General features: G+C 49.3%; 2 protein-coding genes across 2 annotated transcripts in view; one reads left to right on the top strand and one right to left on the bottom strand.

The window, feature by feature from the left end:
* BTD (biotinidase) overlaps positions 1-16,914 on the bottom strand; it is a 24,648-nt gene extending 7,734 nt beyond the window's left edge. Inside the window, exons 1-2 of the mRNA XM_001379984.5 lie at positions 16,775-16,914; positions 977-1,205 (exon numbers count right to left, since the gene is read on the bottom strand). Coding sequence (XP_001380021.2) covers positions 977-1,189 — 213 coding nt within the window. The 5' untranslated portion in view covers positions 1,190-1,205; positions 16,775-16,914. The remainder of the gene's footprint in view (positions 1-976; positions 1,206-16,774) is intronic.
* A 68-nt stretch (positions 16,915-16,982) lies between these two features.
* HACL1 (2-hydroxyacyl-CoA lyase 1) overlaps positions 16,983-18,349 on the top strand; it is a 38,464-nt gene continuing 37,097 nt past the window's right edge. Inside the window, exons 1-2 of the mRNA XM_056800266.1 lie at positions 16,983-17,115; positions 17,240-17,344. Coding sequence (XP_056656244.1) covers positions 17,026-17,115; positions 17,240-17,344 — 195 coding nt within the window. The 5' untranslated portion in view covers positions 16,983-17,025. The remainder of the gene's footprint in view (positions 17,116-17,239; positions 17,345-18,349) is intronic.

Genomic DNA, 18,349 nt, shown 5'->3' with positions numbered 1-18,349 from the left:
TCTTCCTTCTTAATTTCTTTCCACTATATTAATTAAGTCACCATAAATTTCCAGCTGACTTGGTTATATTTCTTTTATATTTGGGATATTCATGGCGACCAAATAATTAACATAGTTTAGGTCACAACACTAAATTATCCTTTACATGAGAAAGTGAAGACAATCTTCGTCATCAAAGGCCCACTTCATTCATATCTTTAGGATTTGGGTTTCTTGCTAGTCCAGATAAAATGGGGTTTAATTTATGGAACCATCCCTATTTCACCGGAACACTGCACAGTCTTCCTGATCAAACAAGAATATTCCCAAGTCCCTGCAACACTTTGTGTCTTGGGGATAGCAAGGTGACTCAGGAGATAAAGCCTGGGTTCAAATGTGACCTCAGATCCTTCCTGGCTGTGTGACCCTGGGCAAGTCACTTAAAAGAGTAGTGCATGTCTTACAGGCAAGTTTTCACACAAATAACTAAAGAGCACTTCCATTAGATTACAAGAGGGATGCCATGTTGACTTTTTTTCTTAAACCCTCCATCAATGCTGGGTGTTGGTTCCAAGCGGGCGATGGGTGGGAAGGGGCTCGTCCAGGGTCTGGGGGTCACATTTGAACCCAGGACCTCCGTCTCTAGGCCTGGCTCTCCAACCACTGAGTCACCCCGTGGCCCCTGCTCTACCCCTGCTCTACCGACTCCTGACATGTTTTTAATCTCCTTCTCTTATATGGCAGTGTGACCTGGCAGATGGATCGTTAATCGGCAGGTTATGGAATATATACTAACACAGGAACAATATACATATAATATAATTGATGTTAAATATAATAGAATCACATAGCGCATCACTGTATTACACGACAGTCCCTTCATTCTATTACGTCACAATCACGTGGCAGTGACTCCGCCTCCGTTCTGGACCCTCCCCCTTGCCAGGTGGGGGTGGGGTGGGGAAGCTCCCGGGATGACCAGCCCGGGCTCTCTCACCTGCTTGGCGGCAGCCATGACCTGTTCTTCGTAGTGATCCAGATTCCGATTCATCAGCTCCAGGGCGGAGCTCCGGTCCGTGAGGGCCTCCGGGTCGGCGATCAGGATGGACGGATATTCATAGACGGCAGCCACGAAGCTGGAGTCCGGCCGGGCCAGGAGGGCCTGGTGGCAGAGGAGGAGGAGGCCCAGGGCAGGGCCGGCCCGGAGCATGGTGGGGCGGAGGAATCTGGAACAGAGGAGACGTGGGGGGAGGGGGGTCCTGGAGGAGAGGCCGGGGGCTGCCCTCCTGGCCGCTGTGACTGACTCCTCGTGCCCAGAGCCCCGGACTGGGGGAGAACCCGCGCGGCGGCTTCAGGCCCCTGCCGAGGCTGCATCCCTCCTCCATCACGCCCTCCCCCCTCATGGGGAGACGCCATGGGAAAGCCCTTCCTGTGCGGTCAGAATGTGCCCACGGCCTGGAGGGTCAGCGCCAGCCCTGGCCCCGCCCCCGCATTTCTCTTGGGCAGGCTGGCCTGACCTGCTGCCCTCCCCCCCTCCCCACCCCCCGCGCGGAGGGAGACTGACCATCACCATTGACGGGTGGCGACAAAAAGCGCCACTTTGTCACGACAAGGCCCAGGACGGCCTGTCCGGAGGGGGGACTTTCCCTCGCAGAAGCAGCCCTGCACGTGGGTTCCAAGGCAGAAGAGCCTTAAGGGCTGGGCTCTGGAGGGTCAATGACTTGGCCAGGGTCACGCAGCTGGGACGTCTGAGGCCACATTTGAACCCAGGCCTCGCGCTGTCCACGGAGCCAGCCAGCTCTCCCCAGGAATGCCCTATCTCACTTGGCTCTACTTTACCCCAAGAAGCAAGTGGCCCAGAGGAAGCCGGCCTGCGTCTAGCCGTCAGCCCTGATGAATGCTGCCTCCTGGAGGCCAGGAGCTGTGCCAGATGCTGGGGATAAAAGACTCCTGAAGGGGGCTGAGAGCTGGGCTCCAGGCTGGCCCTTTACCCCACACCGCCTGCCCCTGGCCCAGTTAGGGGCCCTTCTGGCCCTTCTGCCTCGGAACTGAGGCTTCCTTTCCTCTCTAGGACGGCAGGATGCCTCGAAGAGCTTAGCTCTCTGGTCCCTGGGGTGAGGCCGGGGCAGGCAGGGGCTGGCTCTGGTTCAAAGAGTGGCTAAGAGTCGGGACAGGCTGAAGGGAGGGAGGCTGGGGAAGAGAAGAGCTGCTCTTTAGGAGCCCCAGAGACGAGGCAGGAAGGAGGCCAAGGAGGGAAGGCGCATGGGGAGCCCCCCTCTGCAGTTTAGGTGGCCCTCAGGACAATCCTGTGAAGAGGAAGCTACTCATTTCCCTATTTTACAGTGGAGGAAACTGAGGCAGACAGCGGTGGAGGGACTTGCCCAGGGTCACCCAATCTGGGAGGATCTGAGAAGCCAGAATCCCAGGCAGCAGGGTGAGGCCCTGAACCAGGAAGGAGGCCATACTGGGGAGACCGACCCTGGCTGCAATGGCTGAGGGTGAACCTGCCCTGAGAGAAGGAAGTTGGCACAAGGCAGGGCTTGGGGAGAGGCTGATGGGTCCTCGGGGATGGGTCAGCCCGAGATGCCAGCCCACAGGCACAGGGTGAGGGCCAAAGAGGGCTCAGTGCACAGATCAGGGAGGTGTCTGGATAGGCACCCATGATTCAGTAAACCAGGCAGCACCCAGGATCCCAGGTACACAGACACCCTCAATGCTCACATGTGAGTCTCTGCAGAAAACAGACAGAGGGGAAAATGCATACAAGGGCAAACATTGTTAAGCCCTATCTGGGGAAAAGAGAGGATCAATAACTACTAGAGAGAGAAAGAAGCAAGACAAGATAAGTGCAGGCCTGGAGACAGGAGGTCCTGGGTTCAAATCTGGCCTCAGATACTTCCTGGCTGTGTGACCCTGGGCAAGTCACTTACCTCCCATGGCCCAGCCCTTACCACCTTTTTGTCTTGGAACCAATGCACAGTGTTGATTCTAAGATGGAAGGGAAGGGTTTAAAAGAAAAAAGGGAAAAAAAAGAAGTTGCCTTGGGTCGGTGTTGGATGAAATGGAATCACTTGTTCCTGTTGAGGGACCTGCTTTGGTCACAGGGAACACCTTTGAAGGGGAGGGCCAGGGAGCCAAGATGGCAGAGCAGAAGCAGGGAAGCTTGAAGCCATGGTGAGATCCTCTCCAACCAATAATGCCACAGAAAGAAGGCACATGGGAAACAAGCAACTTTCATGCAGGGGGCAACTTGAAAGGTTCTGAGCCTAGATCCAAGCCAACATCCAGCCCCTGAGACCCTGCCTGGGCTAATTAAAGCCCAACTCAACATATGTCCCTAAAAGTTCTAAGCAAACCTAGATGAGGTCCAGAATTCCAGCCCAGGGCAGTCTGATCTGTGTGGACCCAGAGGGAGGCCAGGAGTCCCAGTCTGGGTGTGGGATGAGGACCTGAATCCCAGCTTGGAGCAGGCAGTAGACACCCGAAGATGGGGCCTGATCAATGGCTGGGGCAGCCCTCAGGGTGCTGGCTTGTGGAAACCTTGCCAAAGCTCAAGGTGGAGCCTCAAGGCAGGACAGCCTGCATTGTGGGGGTGCCTGACCTCATCCAGCTCCAAGTGAGTTCAAAAGTCTAAGCCTAAGGCATCAGAAGTCTCAGGGGATGATTGCCTCATCAAGGTGGCTCTCAGAGCTCAAGCCCACAGGCCATCATTCCACCTTGGAAGAACTATAACTTCAGAAACCCAGACATAAAGCTAAGGGTAGCATTGAGGAAGGACTGAAGTTTAAGAGGGTGCCCTATCTTCCTGGACAGAAGGATGAGGGAGGTAATGGGCAATGCTTAAACCTTACTCTCTGCAATTGGCTCAGAGAGGGAATAACAACCATATTCATCAGGGTATAGAATCCTTTATTACCCTATAGAGAAATAGGAGGGGAATGAGACAAGGTGTGGGTGGTATTAGAAGGGAGGAGGAAGTAGAGGGTAGGGATTAAAAGTAAAACACTTGTGAAGTGGAACAGAGTGAAAGAAGAGAAAAAGAGCAGGATCAAAAGGGGAAAATAAGATGGAAAGGAATACACAACTCAAAATCATAACTGTAAATGTAAATGGTATGAACTCACCCATAAAATGGAATTGGATGGCAGAGTAGATTAAAAACCAGAATCCTATATGTTGTTTACAAGAAACACATTTGAGGCAGCATGACACACATAGAGTAAAAGTAAGGGGCTAGAGCAGAATTTATTGAGCATCATCTAAAGTAAAAAAAGAAAGCAGAGCAATCATGATCTCAGACAAAACTAAAGCAAATATAGATCTGATCAAAAGAGAAAAGGAAGGAAATGATATTTTGCTAAAAGTTACTATAGACAGTAAAGTAATATCAGTACTAAATATATATGTAACAAATGTTATCACCTCTAAATTTTTAAAGGAGAAATTAAATGAGCTTTAAGAGGAAACAGACAGTAAAAGTATACTGGTGGGGAACCTTATCTTCCCTCTTTGAGATCTAACCAAATCAATCCAAAAAATAAAGTAAAGGAAGTGAGTGAAATCTTGGAAAAGTTATAATGAATAGATCCCTGAAAAGAACTGAATGGGAATAGAAAAGGAATATGCCTTCTTTTCAGCAGCATATGGCTCCTACACAAAAATTAAGTATGTATTACGACATAAGAACTTCACATCTAAATGCAGAAATAATCTTTTTCAGATCATAATGGAATAAAAATTATAATCAGCAAATGCTCCATGTTAAGATAAATCACAGCACTTACTGTGTAGGAGACACTCTGCCCAGTGGCTTTCCTATTAATATCTCATTGATCCTTACCACACCTCTGGAAGGAAGGCATTATTACCCCCATTTTACAGATGTGGAAACTGAGGTAAACAAAGGTTAAGTCACTAGCCCAGGGTCATGCAGCTAGTAAATATTTGAGGCTGGACTTTGGAATTCAGGTCTTCTTTACTCCCAGCTGGCACTCCATCCCCTGCACCATCCAGTAGCCACAAATAAAAGCTGTTGTTCAGTTATTTTTTAAGTTGTGTCTGACTCTCGGTAACCTCATTTGGGATTTCCTTGACAAAGGTACTGGAGTGGTTTACCATTTCCTTCTCCTGCACATTTTACAGAGGAGGAAACTGAGGCCAACAGGGTTCAGTGACTTGTCCAGGGTCACACTGCCAGTAAGTGTCTGAGGCCAGATTGGGACCCAGGTCTTCCTGACTCTGAGGCTGGGGCTCTATCTGACAGGGTGAAAGCATCATCTTACTGCTGTGATGCCCTGGGGACATCCAATCATTGGGGTGTTCTCTGTCAAGCCAGCAGTCAGCTCCTTTCAGGCACCTGTGAATAGGAACTCAGGCGGCTGCTGGAACAATCCGGGCTTGGGTTTGTGGCCTGGCGTCAGCAGCACCAAGAAAGGGGAACCCAGAGTCTAGAGCGGAGTCCAGCATGGTAGACAAGGGACAAGAGAAGAGAGCTGTGTAATTCAATAACGGCTATCTCTGAGGCCAGTCAGGCCACGGTGTCCAAGCCGCCTGAGGGCAGAGAGGATGGAGAAGAGGCTTTAGGAGAAGGAAAGCTACAGCGAATCTCAGGTCCAGCCTCTAACCTACACGTTTCATCTCCAAGGGCTCCCTGTCCCAGAAGATTCTGACTGTTCCTGAAGGGGAAAGGGGAAGGGACAGGGGACAAAGTTTCCACACTGGAAGTTCCTGACCTCTAGGACTGGAACATCACAGGTCTCGCCACCCAGAATTTGTCTACAGACAAGCTTGAAGAGCCTCCCAGACTTTCCGGTCTTTGTCAGCCCTTGGCTCTTAGAGGCGGCAGCAGACAAGAATCCCTTTAATATACATTTCTGCTGGAACCACCTGGCGATGTAGTGGATGGTGGTTCAGCCACTTGTTAAAAGTCTTCAATTTTATCTCCTTAACTGCTTTCCATTCACAGGGCTGTTAGCCTCAGTTTAGATAGAGATATTTCTAACCCATGGAACAGCACCCAAAACAAAAGTTTTGATTTGTGGCTACTGGGTGGTACAGGGGATGGAGTGCCAGCAGGGAGTAAAGAAGACCTGAATTCTTGTCCAGCCTCCAAGAAAGCCCAGATTCGAGTTCAGCCTCTGTGGTGACCCCCACCAAGCCTCAGAACCCCTCTGGGCTCTGGACCACTGAAGGGCTTTCAGGTTCAGAGAAGGGCCAGTGTCTTTGCCTTCTACTTCCTTTATTTCATTCTAAAACCAAGCTCCAATTTCTTCTTTCATTCTCAGGAAAGTAAACAAGCCTGGCTATGGACAATAAAAGACTATGGGCGGGCAGAGGACACATGGTCAGCATTCCTCTGAGGCTTCTCCAAGCAGGATCCTTCTCTCTGCATCTCAATGCATCCCTCATCGCTTTGGGGTGTTTTCAGCCCCTCAGAACTGGAAGAGCCAAAGCGTTAATTCCTAACATTGGCTGGGGAATGTGAACAACATTGAGGAGATGAACAAGGAGTCTTTGAGCCACTGAGCACGAGTTCTAGGCGGAAACAAAACAGAATTGATCAGCTTTCTTTTATCTGAAGTTAGCTTGAGGACAAGCCCAGAATTTGAAAGAGTATCTTGTATACATTTTAAAAATTACAATCATTCTACCTCCATGACTAATTATAATAAGGGGCATCATTTAAGGAACATTCATAAAGACACAAGGAAAAGGATCTTATTTTTAGAGCTGAGAAAACTGAGATTTGGGGCAAAGGCAGTTGAATGGCTTCCCAAACATGATGGAGGCATCATCAGGAGTCAGAGGTCGCTCTAGGCTCTCAATGGGATTTGTAACACAGCCTTCCACTGTAGGAATCCATGTGTACTGTCTGCTTTGATCTAAGGGTCACTTGCCATTTGGCAGAAGAAGGACCCAGCTGAAGGATCAAGTGTAATGGAATAGGCTAGTTCTGGCTACTCTTAGTCAAGGTTTGGGAAAAATGAGATCTTCCAGGGTGATTGACTTGATAGCAGCCGGTAGAGGAAAGAGATTCAAGAAGGATGGGCAGCCCTTACTTGGGGAGAGGCAGGGAAAGGGTCTTCCTTACCTCTCCATGGACGTCTGGTCAGCTGGAAAGAGGATGGAGACCCACAGAGCTAGAGGGTATAAAAAATAGACTCGAATACAGGACTACAATCCCCACGAGCCTTTGCTCCACTTCCCCAGAATGCCTTGTAATCTCACCTGGGCCGAGATGGAGAAGGTATTTAAGCTGATTCAAAGGCTTTTGAGGCTCTCTCTCTCTTGGCTCTTTTTGGACTTCCATTTTGGAGCAGGCGGTCTCTTGCGTGATGTGAGGTTATTTTGTCTAGGCCTCTGGCCTAGGCACATGTTTCTTACTTGTATATTCTTTAATCTTTAACCTTTAATAAACCTCTAAAAAATATACTCTAAAAAATACTCCTTGCAGAGAGAAACTAATTTCTACCTGCCTCAGATGCCTCAGTCTCCCCATCTCCCCTAAATTTTAATCTTTACAAGGGGAAGTATGAGGAGCCTAGATTTCACCAACGCCCTTAGACAACCAAGAAGCAATGGCAGCTCCTGGAGCTGAGCCCATGGAGTCTCAAGGGAAGTTTTGTCACTTTTCAGGGGAAAAGCTAGTCTAACACGTGGAGGGAAGGGATGAAAGAGGGAAGCCTTTAGACAGGACTGGGATCTTCTCACACTAAGAAAACCCCTTTTGTCTCACAACCTTGTCATTCTATGTAGAGTGCATGTCAAAGATGGTTTTTTGCCAAAAAAGGTTCTGGAGAGCTGGGTTAGTCCATTTGCCCAAGCTAGAATGGTTCTTCTCTACAAAGAATTAAATTAGAAAAGCTTAGTGAGGGCCACCAAATCTAACAGCAACTTAATATTTTTCAACTCCACATGGTCCAAAATGGAGGCTAGCTTTTGTGGACGAGGAGAGATTTGCAAGAGAACACAGACACTTTGTGGAAAGGAAAAGGGCAAAAGTTCCAGCAGCAGCAGCAGCAGTGGCAGTGGATGGCCTGGAGAGATTTGGAATCTTGAGGGAAGAAAGGAATGCAGGAAGTAAGCAGTTGGAACTCTGAATCCGGGACCCTCTCTCTGGCTCTGAGATGGCTGAGGTGAAGTCTAGGCTTGCCTGGGCTGATCCCAAGAAAACTTTCCTTTCCTGAAACCCCAATTTCCATCTTCTCAAACCCCACCCCCAATAAGTAGAAGACAACAGAAGAAGAAAAGGCTACAAAAAGAATCTCCATAGTCTCCCCACTTGAATTGAAGCTCCAGCTGGGCAGGGCTGAAATCAGGGTTAAGACTCTGAACCCCTTCTGGGACTTGAGGCCAACTTTGAGAGGAAGAATTTAGACAGTGAGGGACCCCTCCTTCCTCTTTCCTTTGCTTCAATTCCCCCCCCCCCCACTCCATCTTGTTTTATTACCCCATTAGAATAAACTTGTGATCTTTCATTAACTGGCTGAAGACTGAGTAAGCGATATCTTAAACTGAGTTGGGAGTGAAGCGACCTCTTTTTCCCTAGGAAGAGGGGCTTGCTGAACAGCAACAAAGTGATAGAAGGTACTAATCTGGCAGGCTAGGTGAGGGGCCATGATTAGGGAAAGTGGAAGGGTGAAAACAAACAGACTCACCCTCCTCTTTCTGGGTCACCCTTAACAACAGAGATGTCTCCTTTGCCTTGTCTTGATGGGGAGAGCACTCTCTTCTCCCTCTCCCTCTGATTCTTTACTACCTGGAAAATGCCCTCTATTACACTTTCCTGTCTCCTCCAAACTTTCTTATTTCTGTTGAAGTTACACCCATCCTCCCAGTGACCTAGACTCATAAGATCAGGACCCTCTTGGACTTTTCTCTTCCTTATTCCTGCCTCCTCCTCCAATATGGAACCACTTGCCAAAATCTTTTCAATTTTATCTCTTTAGCTTCTTTCCATTCACAGTTTGATGTAGATATTTCTAACCCATGGCACAGCACCCCAAACTCTAGGATAAATTATACCTTGTTCAGTTTGGGGGCCAGTCCCCAAGAAATTGCCCTCTGGTTTGTTTTGCTCCCAAACAGAGTTGTCTCTGAGAAATGTCAGGCTATGGCTATCGATATAGACCAAAGGGTATAGGAAAGTCTTTATTTCACCCACAAACCCCCCAAGAAAATACACACAAGATTCAGAGTAGACTATAAGCATTTCTCCCTCTCAACTGAGACCCATCTTTCCATCAGGACCCTCTCCAGCCTCTGAGTCACAGCAATGCCTGAAGTTTGGACTCCCCTTGAACGGGACATGAACCTGGGCCTTCTACTTTCTTACATTGTCTGAATAATCATGGTAATCGAGGAAGTCAAAGTCCAAGTATTCTGAATCACCACATTGCCATCTTATTCCTCTGGGATACTCCTAAGAGTGATCTTCTTCCCAAGGGGCTGGCCCCATCCAGCGATTTCCCAACTCTCTCTAGAAATTCTTGAATGTAAGGATTGTAAGAGAGGCAAGCCTAGGGCTGATGCTACTCAGAAACTTCCCCCTTCTCTCAACAAAAGTCTAGTTTCCCAAACTCTCAAACTTGTCTTTGTTAGCAAGGTGACCCAGAGGCTGGTCCCACAGACCAACTTCTCTCTCCAGAGAAGCAGTATAGGGCAGTATAAAGACAGCTGGCTCCAGAAGAACCAGCCTCAAGGTCCAGCTTTGTCCTTTACTTCCTGTTTGGTGAGATGTTGACCTTGAATTGAATGATGCTTAAGGGCCCTTCCAGCCCTAAACCTGGAAGGTTGAACTTGGAGAACCTCTTCTGTCTCTAAGAAATCAAGTTACCAGGAATTTCTCAAGGGCTCTGGAGTTTTGTCTTTGACTCCCCAACACTTATGGTGCCTGGTATGTAGCAGATGTGTCTTAAATGTTTGTGAAATTGAGCTAAGGAGAAGAGTTATTCTGGAAAGGATATGGTCCATGTTCTCTCTGTAGAGACACTCACATTCACTGAGATGATGGGATGTACCAATAGGTCATAAAGGCTATAAAGACCTAACAGATGCAATTAAGCAAAGGTTGGGATTGAAAGCTGCTAGATAGGAACTGCTAGAGCCAGGTGCTGGGGATCAGGGGGAGACAATCCATAGAGCAGAAGCAGATGAAGCAGGGGAGTCCCAAAGAGTAGAAGTTTCTCTACCACAGGTGAGAGACAGCTCCAGGAAGCTGTCAACCGCCCCCATCCTGGAGGCTGGTTGCTGAACCATCAGTACTGAGAAGGCGTTAGCTACCCAAATGATGTCAAAAAGTAGCTGGGGAACAGTTGGTGCATTTCCCAAAGTGGAGCTCATTGTCTTCTTGGAAATCATGTAAGCATATGAGACCTAGGAGGCCAATTTATATATTTCTACTTCATAATAAAAAGTGCTCACTCTCACGGCACTAATCAATATAATAAAGCTCCCTTTTCTCTAGATGGAAGCTAAATCAATGTCCAGAGAGGAAAAATGGATTTTTTTTCTTGAGTCGGCAAATTGCTTGACTAGGCAGCATAAATCATCTTTCTCCTCCTCCATGCTGTCACTCTGTGCAGAAAGCATCTTATGTAATAAAATGTAAAGACACACATACACATTTTAGAAATGTATAAATAGCCCAATTGTCTTCCTTTTCTGACGTGATTTTAAGTGAAGGATCCTGTCAGCCTGAGCTTGCCTCTATCTTTCCTTTATTCCCAAGAATAAGAAAGGAAGATGAAAAATACAGTGGAGGAAATGTCATAACTTCAAGAAGATCAAGGCTTAAAGGATTTGTGTCGCTGAGAACTTGGGCTATGTTTTTATGTATATTTGACAGGAAAACAAGGATTTTTATAAAATCAAGAATATTTTTATATCCAAATAATACCATTGAGGCTAATTAATATGATTTCTTTTACTAAGAAAATATGTGAGGGGAGAGTGAGGTGACTCACTGGATGGAAAGCTAGGCCTGGAGATCATTAATTATAGTTGTTTTTTAAAATATTTTGAGAAATGTATTTCAAAGCAATTAGATCTGGCTGGGTATAAGTATTCTCTTACAAAAACGAACAAATAAAATATCTTTACAAAATAATTGGATTCTTTTGTAATCCTCTATATTGTATCATGAATTTAAAAACATGAGTCTGATAGGCTTTACCAGACTCTACCAAGGGAATCCACAATACAAAAAAATGTTAAGAACCCCTTGTTTTGAAACAGGCCACAGGATTCGTCATGGTTATTCCTGAAGAAAATGCTTCTTGAGAGTTCTAGAAGGCTGAATGCTTCCTGTTTGACAGCTTCCATAAAAACATAGCTATCAGCAAGATCCCTGACGGCTGCATTTAGTTAGGTGTACCCCCTCTGAATGGCAAACGGTGATGGCAAAGTAGGAGAAATAAGAAAGTATAAATGACTAAATTACCTGCTGAAGTCATGTCACCACATTTACAAACACACATGCAACACATAAATTCATAAGCTTTGTACTCATTTTTTAAAAATTCAATTGTCAAAAAATCTAATCATCAGTTTGAAAACAAAGAATGATAAATAATGTAAATTTTTGCCTTTTCTTCCTATGATAATAGCCATCATTCTAGTTCAACATTCGGCATCTGAATTCACTCTAATTGATTTAAGGAACTTAGAGCTAAAACTGAAATAAAATAATTGGTCGCTGAGGGCGGCCAGGATCAAACACTGCTTGACATTCAAAGGCCTTTATAACAGAGGCTCCCCCCCACCAGGAGGACATGAAGAGTCAGACGCACCTGAACAGCAACTCACCCACAGCATGAAGGGTGCCAAGTCTAACATTGGAGGTCCCCTCCCTGCGAGAGTGCTCCGAGGGCCCCCCAAGACCCCTCCACTCTGCTGAGGCTCTTGATTACTCTCTGCCTATGGCTAGAAGTCAATCTGTGCCAAGGATGTGCCAGGCCCCGGGAATAAAAACTATAATGAACAAAACCATCCCGCCTGGCATGTAGAAGCACAAAGACTGTTAATATCAAAAGTGGGAAGCAAGGTGGCTCAGTGGTTAGAGAGTTGGAACAAGAGATGCGTGTCTTGGGTTCAAATCTATCCTGGGACACTTCCTAGCGGATAGGCCTGAGTCAGTCACTTAAGCCCCATGGCCTCTCCCTGACCACCCTTTTGCCTCTGCCTATGGCAGAGTTTACAGGATGAGATGCTCGCATGAAGGATTGCTTTTCTCCTGGTCAAGGTCCCAGGCAAAAGAGAAGAAACCAGGAGTCAGGGGAGGCCAGCCTCTCTCCCTAACCTCTGAGGAAGGGGCAAACGACATTCCCTGGGCAGGGCTGGGGTTTTCTGGGCCACTGGAGGTCCTATAAGATCACTCCTAAGGGATTTAACGAAGGGAAGCAACCCAAGCCTGGAGGGCCTTTGCAAGCCTGAATAGACAAAGCAGAGCCACAGTGAAGACTGAGAAGGGGAGAAACCTAGAATGAGAATGGGGAGGTCAGTGAAGGCTGGGGGCCCAGAGGGAGGTCAGTGAAGGCTGGGGGCCCAGGGGGAGGTCAGTGAAGGCTGGGGGCCCAGGGGGAGGTCAGTGAAGGCTGGGGGCCCAGGGGGAGGTCAGTGAAGGCCCAGGGGGAGGTCAGTGAAGGCTGGGGGCCCAGGGGGAGGTCAGTGAAGGCTGGGGGCCCAGGGGGAGGTCAGTGAAGGCTGGGGGCCCAGGGGGAGGTCAGTGAAGGCTGGGGGCCCAGGGGGAGGTCAGTGAAGGCTGGGGGCCCAGGGGGAGGTCAGTGAAGGCTGGGGGCCCAGGGGGAGGTCAGTGAAGGCTGGGGGCCCAGGGGGAGGTCAGTGAAGGCTGGGGGCCCAGGGGGAGGTCAGTGAAGGCCCAGGGGGAGGTCAGTGAAGGCTGGGGGCCCAGGGGGAGGTCAGTGAAGGCTGGGGGCCCAGGGGGAGGTCAGTGAAGGCTGGGGGCCCAGGGGGAGGTCAGTGAAGGCTGGGGGCCCAGGGGGAGGTCAGTGAAGGCTGGGGGCCCAGGGGGAGGTCAGTGAAGGCCCAGGGGGAGGTCAGTGAAGGCTGGGGGCCCAGGGGGAGGTCAGTGAAGGCTGGGGGCCCAGGGGGAGGTCAGTGAAGGCTGGGGGCCCAGGGGGAGGTCAGTGAAGGCTGGGGGCCCAGGGGGAGGTCAGTGAAGGCCCAGGGGGAGGTCAGTGAAGGCTGGGGGCCCAGGGGGAGGTCAGTGAAGGCTGGGGGCCCAGGGGGAGGTCAGTGAAGGCTGGGGGCCCAGGGGGAGGTCAGTGAAGGCTGGGGGCCCAGGGGGAGGTCAGTGAAGGCTGGGGGCCCAGGGGGAGGTCAGTGAAGGCCCAGGGGGAGGTCAGTGAAGGCTGGGGGCCCAGGGGGAGGTCAGTGAAGGCTGGGGGCCCAGGGGGAGGTCAGTGAAGGCTGGGGGCCCAGGGGGAGGTCAGTGAAGGCTGGGGGCCCAGGGGGAGGTCAGTGAAGGCCCAGGGGGAGGTCAGTGAAGGCTGGGGGCCCAGGGGGAGGTCAGTGAAGGCTGGGGGCCCAGGGGGAGGTCAGTGAAGGCTGGGGGCCCAGGGGGAGGTCAGTGAAGGCTGGGGGCCCAGGGGGAGGTCAGTGAAGGCCCAGGGGGAGGTCAGTGAAGGCTGGGGCCCAGGGGGAGGTCAGTGAAGGCTGGGGGCCCAGGGGGAGGTCAGTGAAGCCTGAGTGCCCAGGGGGAGGTCAGGAAGAGATCAGTGGAGGCTCAGGGTCCAGGAGCCACCTAGAAGTCTGTGTTTTATCTTAAAGGCAACAGGAACAGGGAAGGTTTCTTTGTTGCACACATTCATGGTGAAGGAAGAGGATTGTGGCCTCTGTGTAAAGGTTGACTTAGAGAAGAAGGCCTGGATACAAGGAGGCCATGAACAGGACCAAGAAGAAGAAGAATAGTTGTAATAGTAGCTAATATTTTTATAATGCCTGGGCAGTGTGGTGGGTAGAGCACCTGGCCTGGAGTCAAGAAGACCAGAGTTCCAATCCAGCCTCAGAAATTTCCTTACTGGGTGACCCTGAGCCAGCCACTTCACCCTGTTTCCTCAGCTATCAAATGAACCAGAGAAGGAAATGGTGAACCATGCCAGGATCTACCTACCCCTAAAGAAGGGATAAAGAAATTGCCGGGGGGGGGGGGGGGGGGGAAGGGGTGGCAGGATGACAGCGGTAGGTGGTTAGTTGAGAGCCTGGCCTAAAAATGGAAGGTCCTGGATTCAAATCTGGACTCAGTCATGTCCTAGCTGTGCAACCTTGGGCAAGTCCTTTAATCTCTATTCCCCAGCTCTTATGGCTCTTTTGCCTTGGAACTGATACACAGGAGTGATTCTTAGGCAGAAGGAATTCGAAGAAAGAAAGAGAGAGGGAGGGAGGGAAGAAGGAAGGAAGGAGTGAGAGAGGGGAGGAAGGAAGGAAGGGAGTGATGGCAGAAAGAAAGAAAGAAATAAGGAAAGGAGGAAGGAAGGAAGGAAGGAAGGAAGGAAGGAAGGAAGGAAGGAAGGAAGGAAGGAAGGAAGGAAGGAAGGAAGGAAGGAAGGAAGGAAGGAAGGAAGGAAGGAAGGAAGGAAGGAAGGAAGGAAGGAAGGAAGGAAGGAAGGAAGGAAGGAAGGAAGGAAGGAAGGAAGGAAGAAAGAAAGAAAGAAAGAAAGAAAGAAAGAAAGAAAGAAAGAAAGAAAGAAAGAAAGAAAGAAAGAAAGAAAGAAAGAAAGAAAGAAAGAAAGAAAGAAAGAAAGAAAGAGGGAGGGAGGGAGGGAGGGAGGGAGAAGGGGAGGAAGGAAGGAGGAGGAATGGGGCAGCTAAGTGGCACAGTAGATAGAGTGCAAGTCTGAAGTCAGGAGGTTGTGGGTTCAAATATGACCTTAGACACTTCTTAGCTATGTAATCCTGGGTAAGTCATTTAACTCCAAATGCATAGCCCTTACCTGTCTCTCAGAGTTGTTACTAAGACAGAAAGTAAGGGTTTAGAAAAAAAGAAATGATAGTGATATTCTTTGCAAAATCTTTAAATAACTATGAAATATTTCTTTGGGATCCTGAAATGACATATATGAAAACAACAATAATTAATCAATTCACGAGCACTTCTGAAGGGTTTATTATGGGCCAAGGGAATGAGTTTAGTACCCAGGATATCCGGGAAAAAAGTAAGCACAGCCCCTGGGCTTGGGTCTCTAGCGATAAGGAAGGATTAAAACTATACTTCTCTTTTCTCAGGCCACCATGAACTCTTCCCCCATTTTGTTGAACGGTCAGGAACATGCTCCACCAAAGGAGTGAACTTTGCACATGAGCTGAAAAGGCTTAAGGTCAGAGACTGTTTAAATAAACACAAACTTTTTGCTGTTTGCCTGTCCCAGGCAGCTGAGAATCTAGTCCCTGGGCTACCTGCTAACCTGGCCTTTGGCAGGAGTTCGCCCAGGAAGCTTCCAGCGTCTGTTTCTATTTCCTCAGGAATTTCTGTTCCAAGTTATCATGCCACGTGGCCCAGTGACCAAGGGTGACCCACTGAAACTCTCTGGGCATCAGTAAAATCTGTAAAATGAGTGTTCCTAGATGCCCGAGGGATTGGTTTGAAAGAGGGAATCTCTAATAAGTCAGACCCTCTGCTCCTAGCCTGGCCCCTTCCTCCCATCCTGTCTGCCCACACCTTGGGCCTCTTCCACGGGCTCTGTGATCCCTCAGTGTCCCCAAACAAGAACCCCCCCAAAGCTCTGGGTTCTAGTCCTGGCAGTCCCTCTTGCTTCAACTAATATCTGTCCTTCTACAAGAGGCCATTCCCAACCTCCTAAATAAATATTGGTAGCTTCTGTGTGCTCCTTCCCTCCTATTTATCTGGTCCATATCTTGTTTATACAAAATTGTTTGCAAATCACCAGCCAGTGAGCTTTAGAGCTGGGACTGTCTTCTGCCTTTCTTTGAAAACCCAAGTGCTAAGCACATAATAGGTGCTGAATACATGTGATTTTGCAAAAAGGAGAGGCATACGCTTCCTCACATGTAAAATGGATGTTGGAACAGTTAGATGGCCAAGTGCTGAACTCAGGAAGCCCTGAGTTCAAATCTGATGTTAGACACTAGCTGTGTGAGCCTGGGCAAGTCACTTTATTCCGTTTGCCTCAGTTTCCTCGTCTGTAAAATGAGTTGGAGAAGGAAATGGCAAACTACTCCAGTATCTGCCAAGGAAACTCAAATGGGGTCAAGAAGACTGAATGACAAAAAAATGCTAATAAAGGTGCTAATAATGGCACTTAATTCCCAGGTCGTCGTGGTGAAGATCTAAGAAAATCATGTTATGGAAAGCGCGTTGCCAACCTAAGTGCTATAAAAACGCTAGCTAATATTGTATTAAAACTGGGCAATCCATAATTTCTTCATAAATCAGCACAGCGCCTGGTATACAGTAAGCGCTACATCAATGCTAGCAATCACATTATTTACAGATCTCAACCCCTAGCGGCAAAAAACGGCGCGGAGGGTCTCCGACGCTGCCAAAGGCTGGGGATCAGGTTGGAGAGAGGAAGGGGCGGGTCCCGCAGGGCGGGCTCCCATTGGCGGATTCGTGAAATAGACCGGAGGCCCTCCGAAGCTCAGTCGGGCGAGGAGGCGGGGCATAGGAGCGGAGCCAGCCCACTAGAGTGGGACCGTTGGAGGCGCCTCAAAGGTTTCTCCCACTGACCCATGGTGCACACACGCCCTCCTCGCAGGGGAATCTGCTGCCGGACGGGGACGCGCACGTTGCCCCCAGCCCCGACCTCCGCCTACTAACCTGTGCAGTTCTGCTAAATCAGTCACGTGTTAATTCCGTCTCCCACCCTGAAGACTTAGGTCCTGAGTTCTGATTAGAAGAAGCTTATATAAACATCCCGGTCAGGCCCCGCCCCTCCCCCTGTGGTTGGTTGGTCTTCGTATCAGTTACAAAGAAGAGGATTGGCTATTGGTGGAGAAGGTGGGGGGGAGGAGGTTTTAAAGGCGCGGGCTCGCATTCCCTTGGCTGGGGCTGTAGGTCGCTGAGGCGAGATGGCTTCGAACGGGGCAGCTCCTGGAGCAGGCGAGGTCCAAGGGACGCTGTCGGGCGCCGAGGTCATTGCCCAGTCGCTGAAGAACCAGGTAAGAGTGACCTGCGAGCGGAAACCCGAGCTCATGGAGGAGTCACCGTGGCATACCGAGGGCGCGGGGCCGCGGGGTTCTCCGATTCAACCGACTGGGAAACTGAGGCTCTCTCTCTCCCCAGAATGTGGAGTACATGTTTGGCATCGTGGGCATCCCCGTGACCGAGATCGCCGTGGCCGCGCAGGCTGTAGGCATCAAGTACATCGGCATGAGGAACGAGCAGGCGGTGAGTGCGGGGGTCCATCCCCAGAGCCATCAGGGACAGCCCCGCCCCCCTCGCACAGGTTCCCTTCAGGTCGTCAGGGATAGCCTTCTTCCCCCAACTCAAAGTCACTCCTATCACGGGCAGCCCCTCCCCCAGGGTCACTCTAGGTCATGAGGGGCAGCCCCCTGCCTTCAGTTCTGATCCATTGGACCTTCAGGTGTTGGAGCTGGCAGAGCCCTCAGTGAGCCCCTAACTTTCCATGCTCCACCCATGAGGAAACTGAGGCCAAAGGTGAATCCTTTTTTACAGAGGAGAAAACAGGGCTAGAGAAGGGAAGGGCCCTGGGCAGCAGACAGACTGGTGAGTCTGTGGAGGCACATCTGACTCCAGGTCCAGCAGTCTTTTTTATTATTATTATTTAAACCCTTACCTTCCGTCTTGGAGTCAATACTGTTTATGGTTCCAAGGCAGAAGAGTGGTAAGGGCTAGGCAATGGGGGTGAAGTGACTTGACCAAGGTCACACAGCTAGGAAGTGTCTGAGGCCTGATTTGAACTTAGGACCTCCCATCTTGAGGTCTGGCTCTCAATCCACTGAGCTACCCAGCTGCCCCCCCAAGTCCAACAATCTTAAGGTCAAGAGGAGGATGAAAGAGGGCCTGGAACAGGGGCTCTGATCGCTGTGGGTGTCCCAGACTCCAGTGGAAGCCTATAGATCTCTGGTAAAAATAGCATTGTTAGGCTACAAAGGAAACCAATTATACTGAAATATAGTTATCAAAATATTTTAAAGAAACAAACAGATTAATGGGCAGCTAGACTGCTCAGGGGATAGAGGGGCAGGTCTAGTCAGTAAGGGTTGGGTTCAAATCTGGCTTCACACACTTCCTAGCTAGGTAACTCCATTGCCTAGCCTCTCTTTGGAACTGATATTGATTCTAAGAGAAAGGAAGGGTTTTTGTTTGTTTGTTTGTTTGTTTTTTGTTTGTTTTTTTAAAGAAAGAGGTTAACAGACTTACCATGTTTGG

The sequence above is a fragment of the Monodelphis domestica genome, chromosome 5 (genome assembly GCF_027887165.1).
Source record: "Monodelphis domestica isolate mMonDom1 chromosome 5, mMonDom1.pri, whole genome shotgun sequence".
Classification (NCBI taxonomy): Eukaryota; Metazoa; Chordata; class Mammalia; order Didelphimorphia; family Didelphidae; genus Monodelphis; species Monodelphis domestica.
This window is presented reverse-complemented; position numbering and strand designations above follow the sequence as displayed.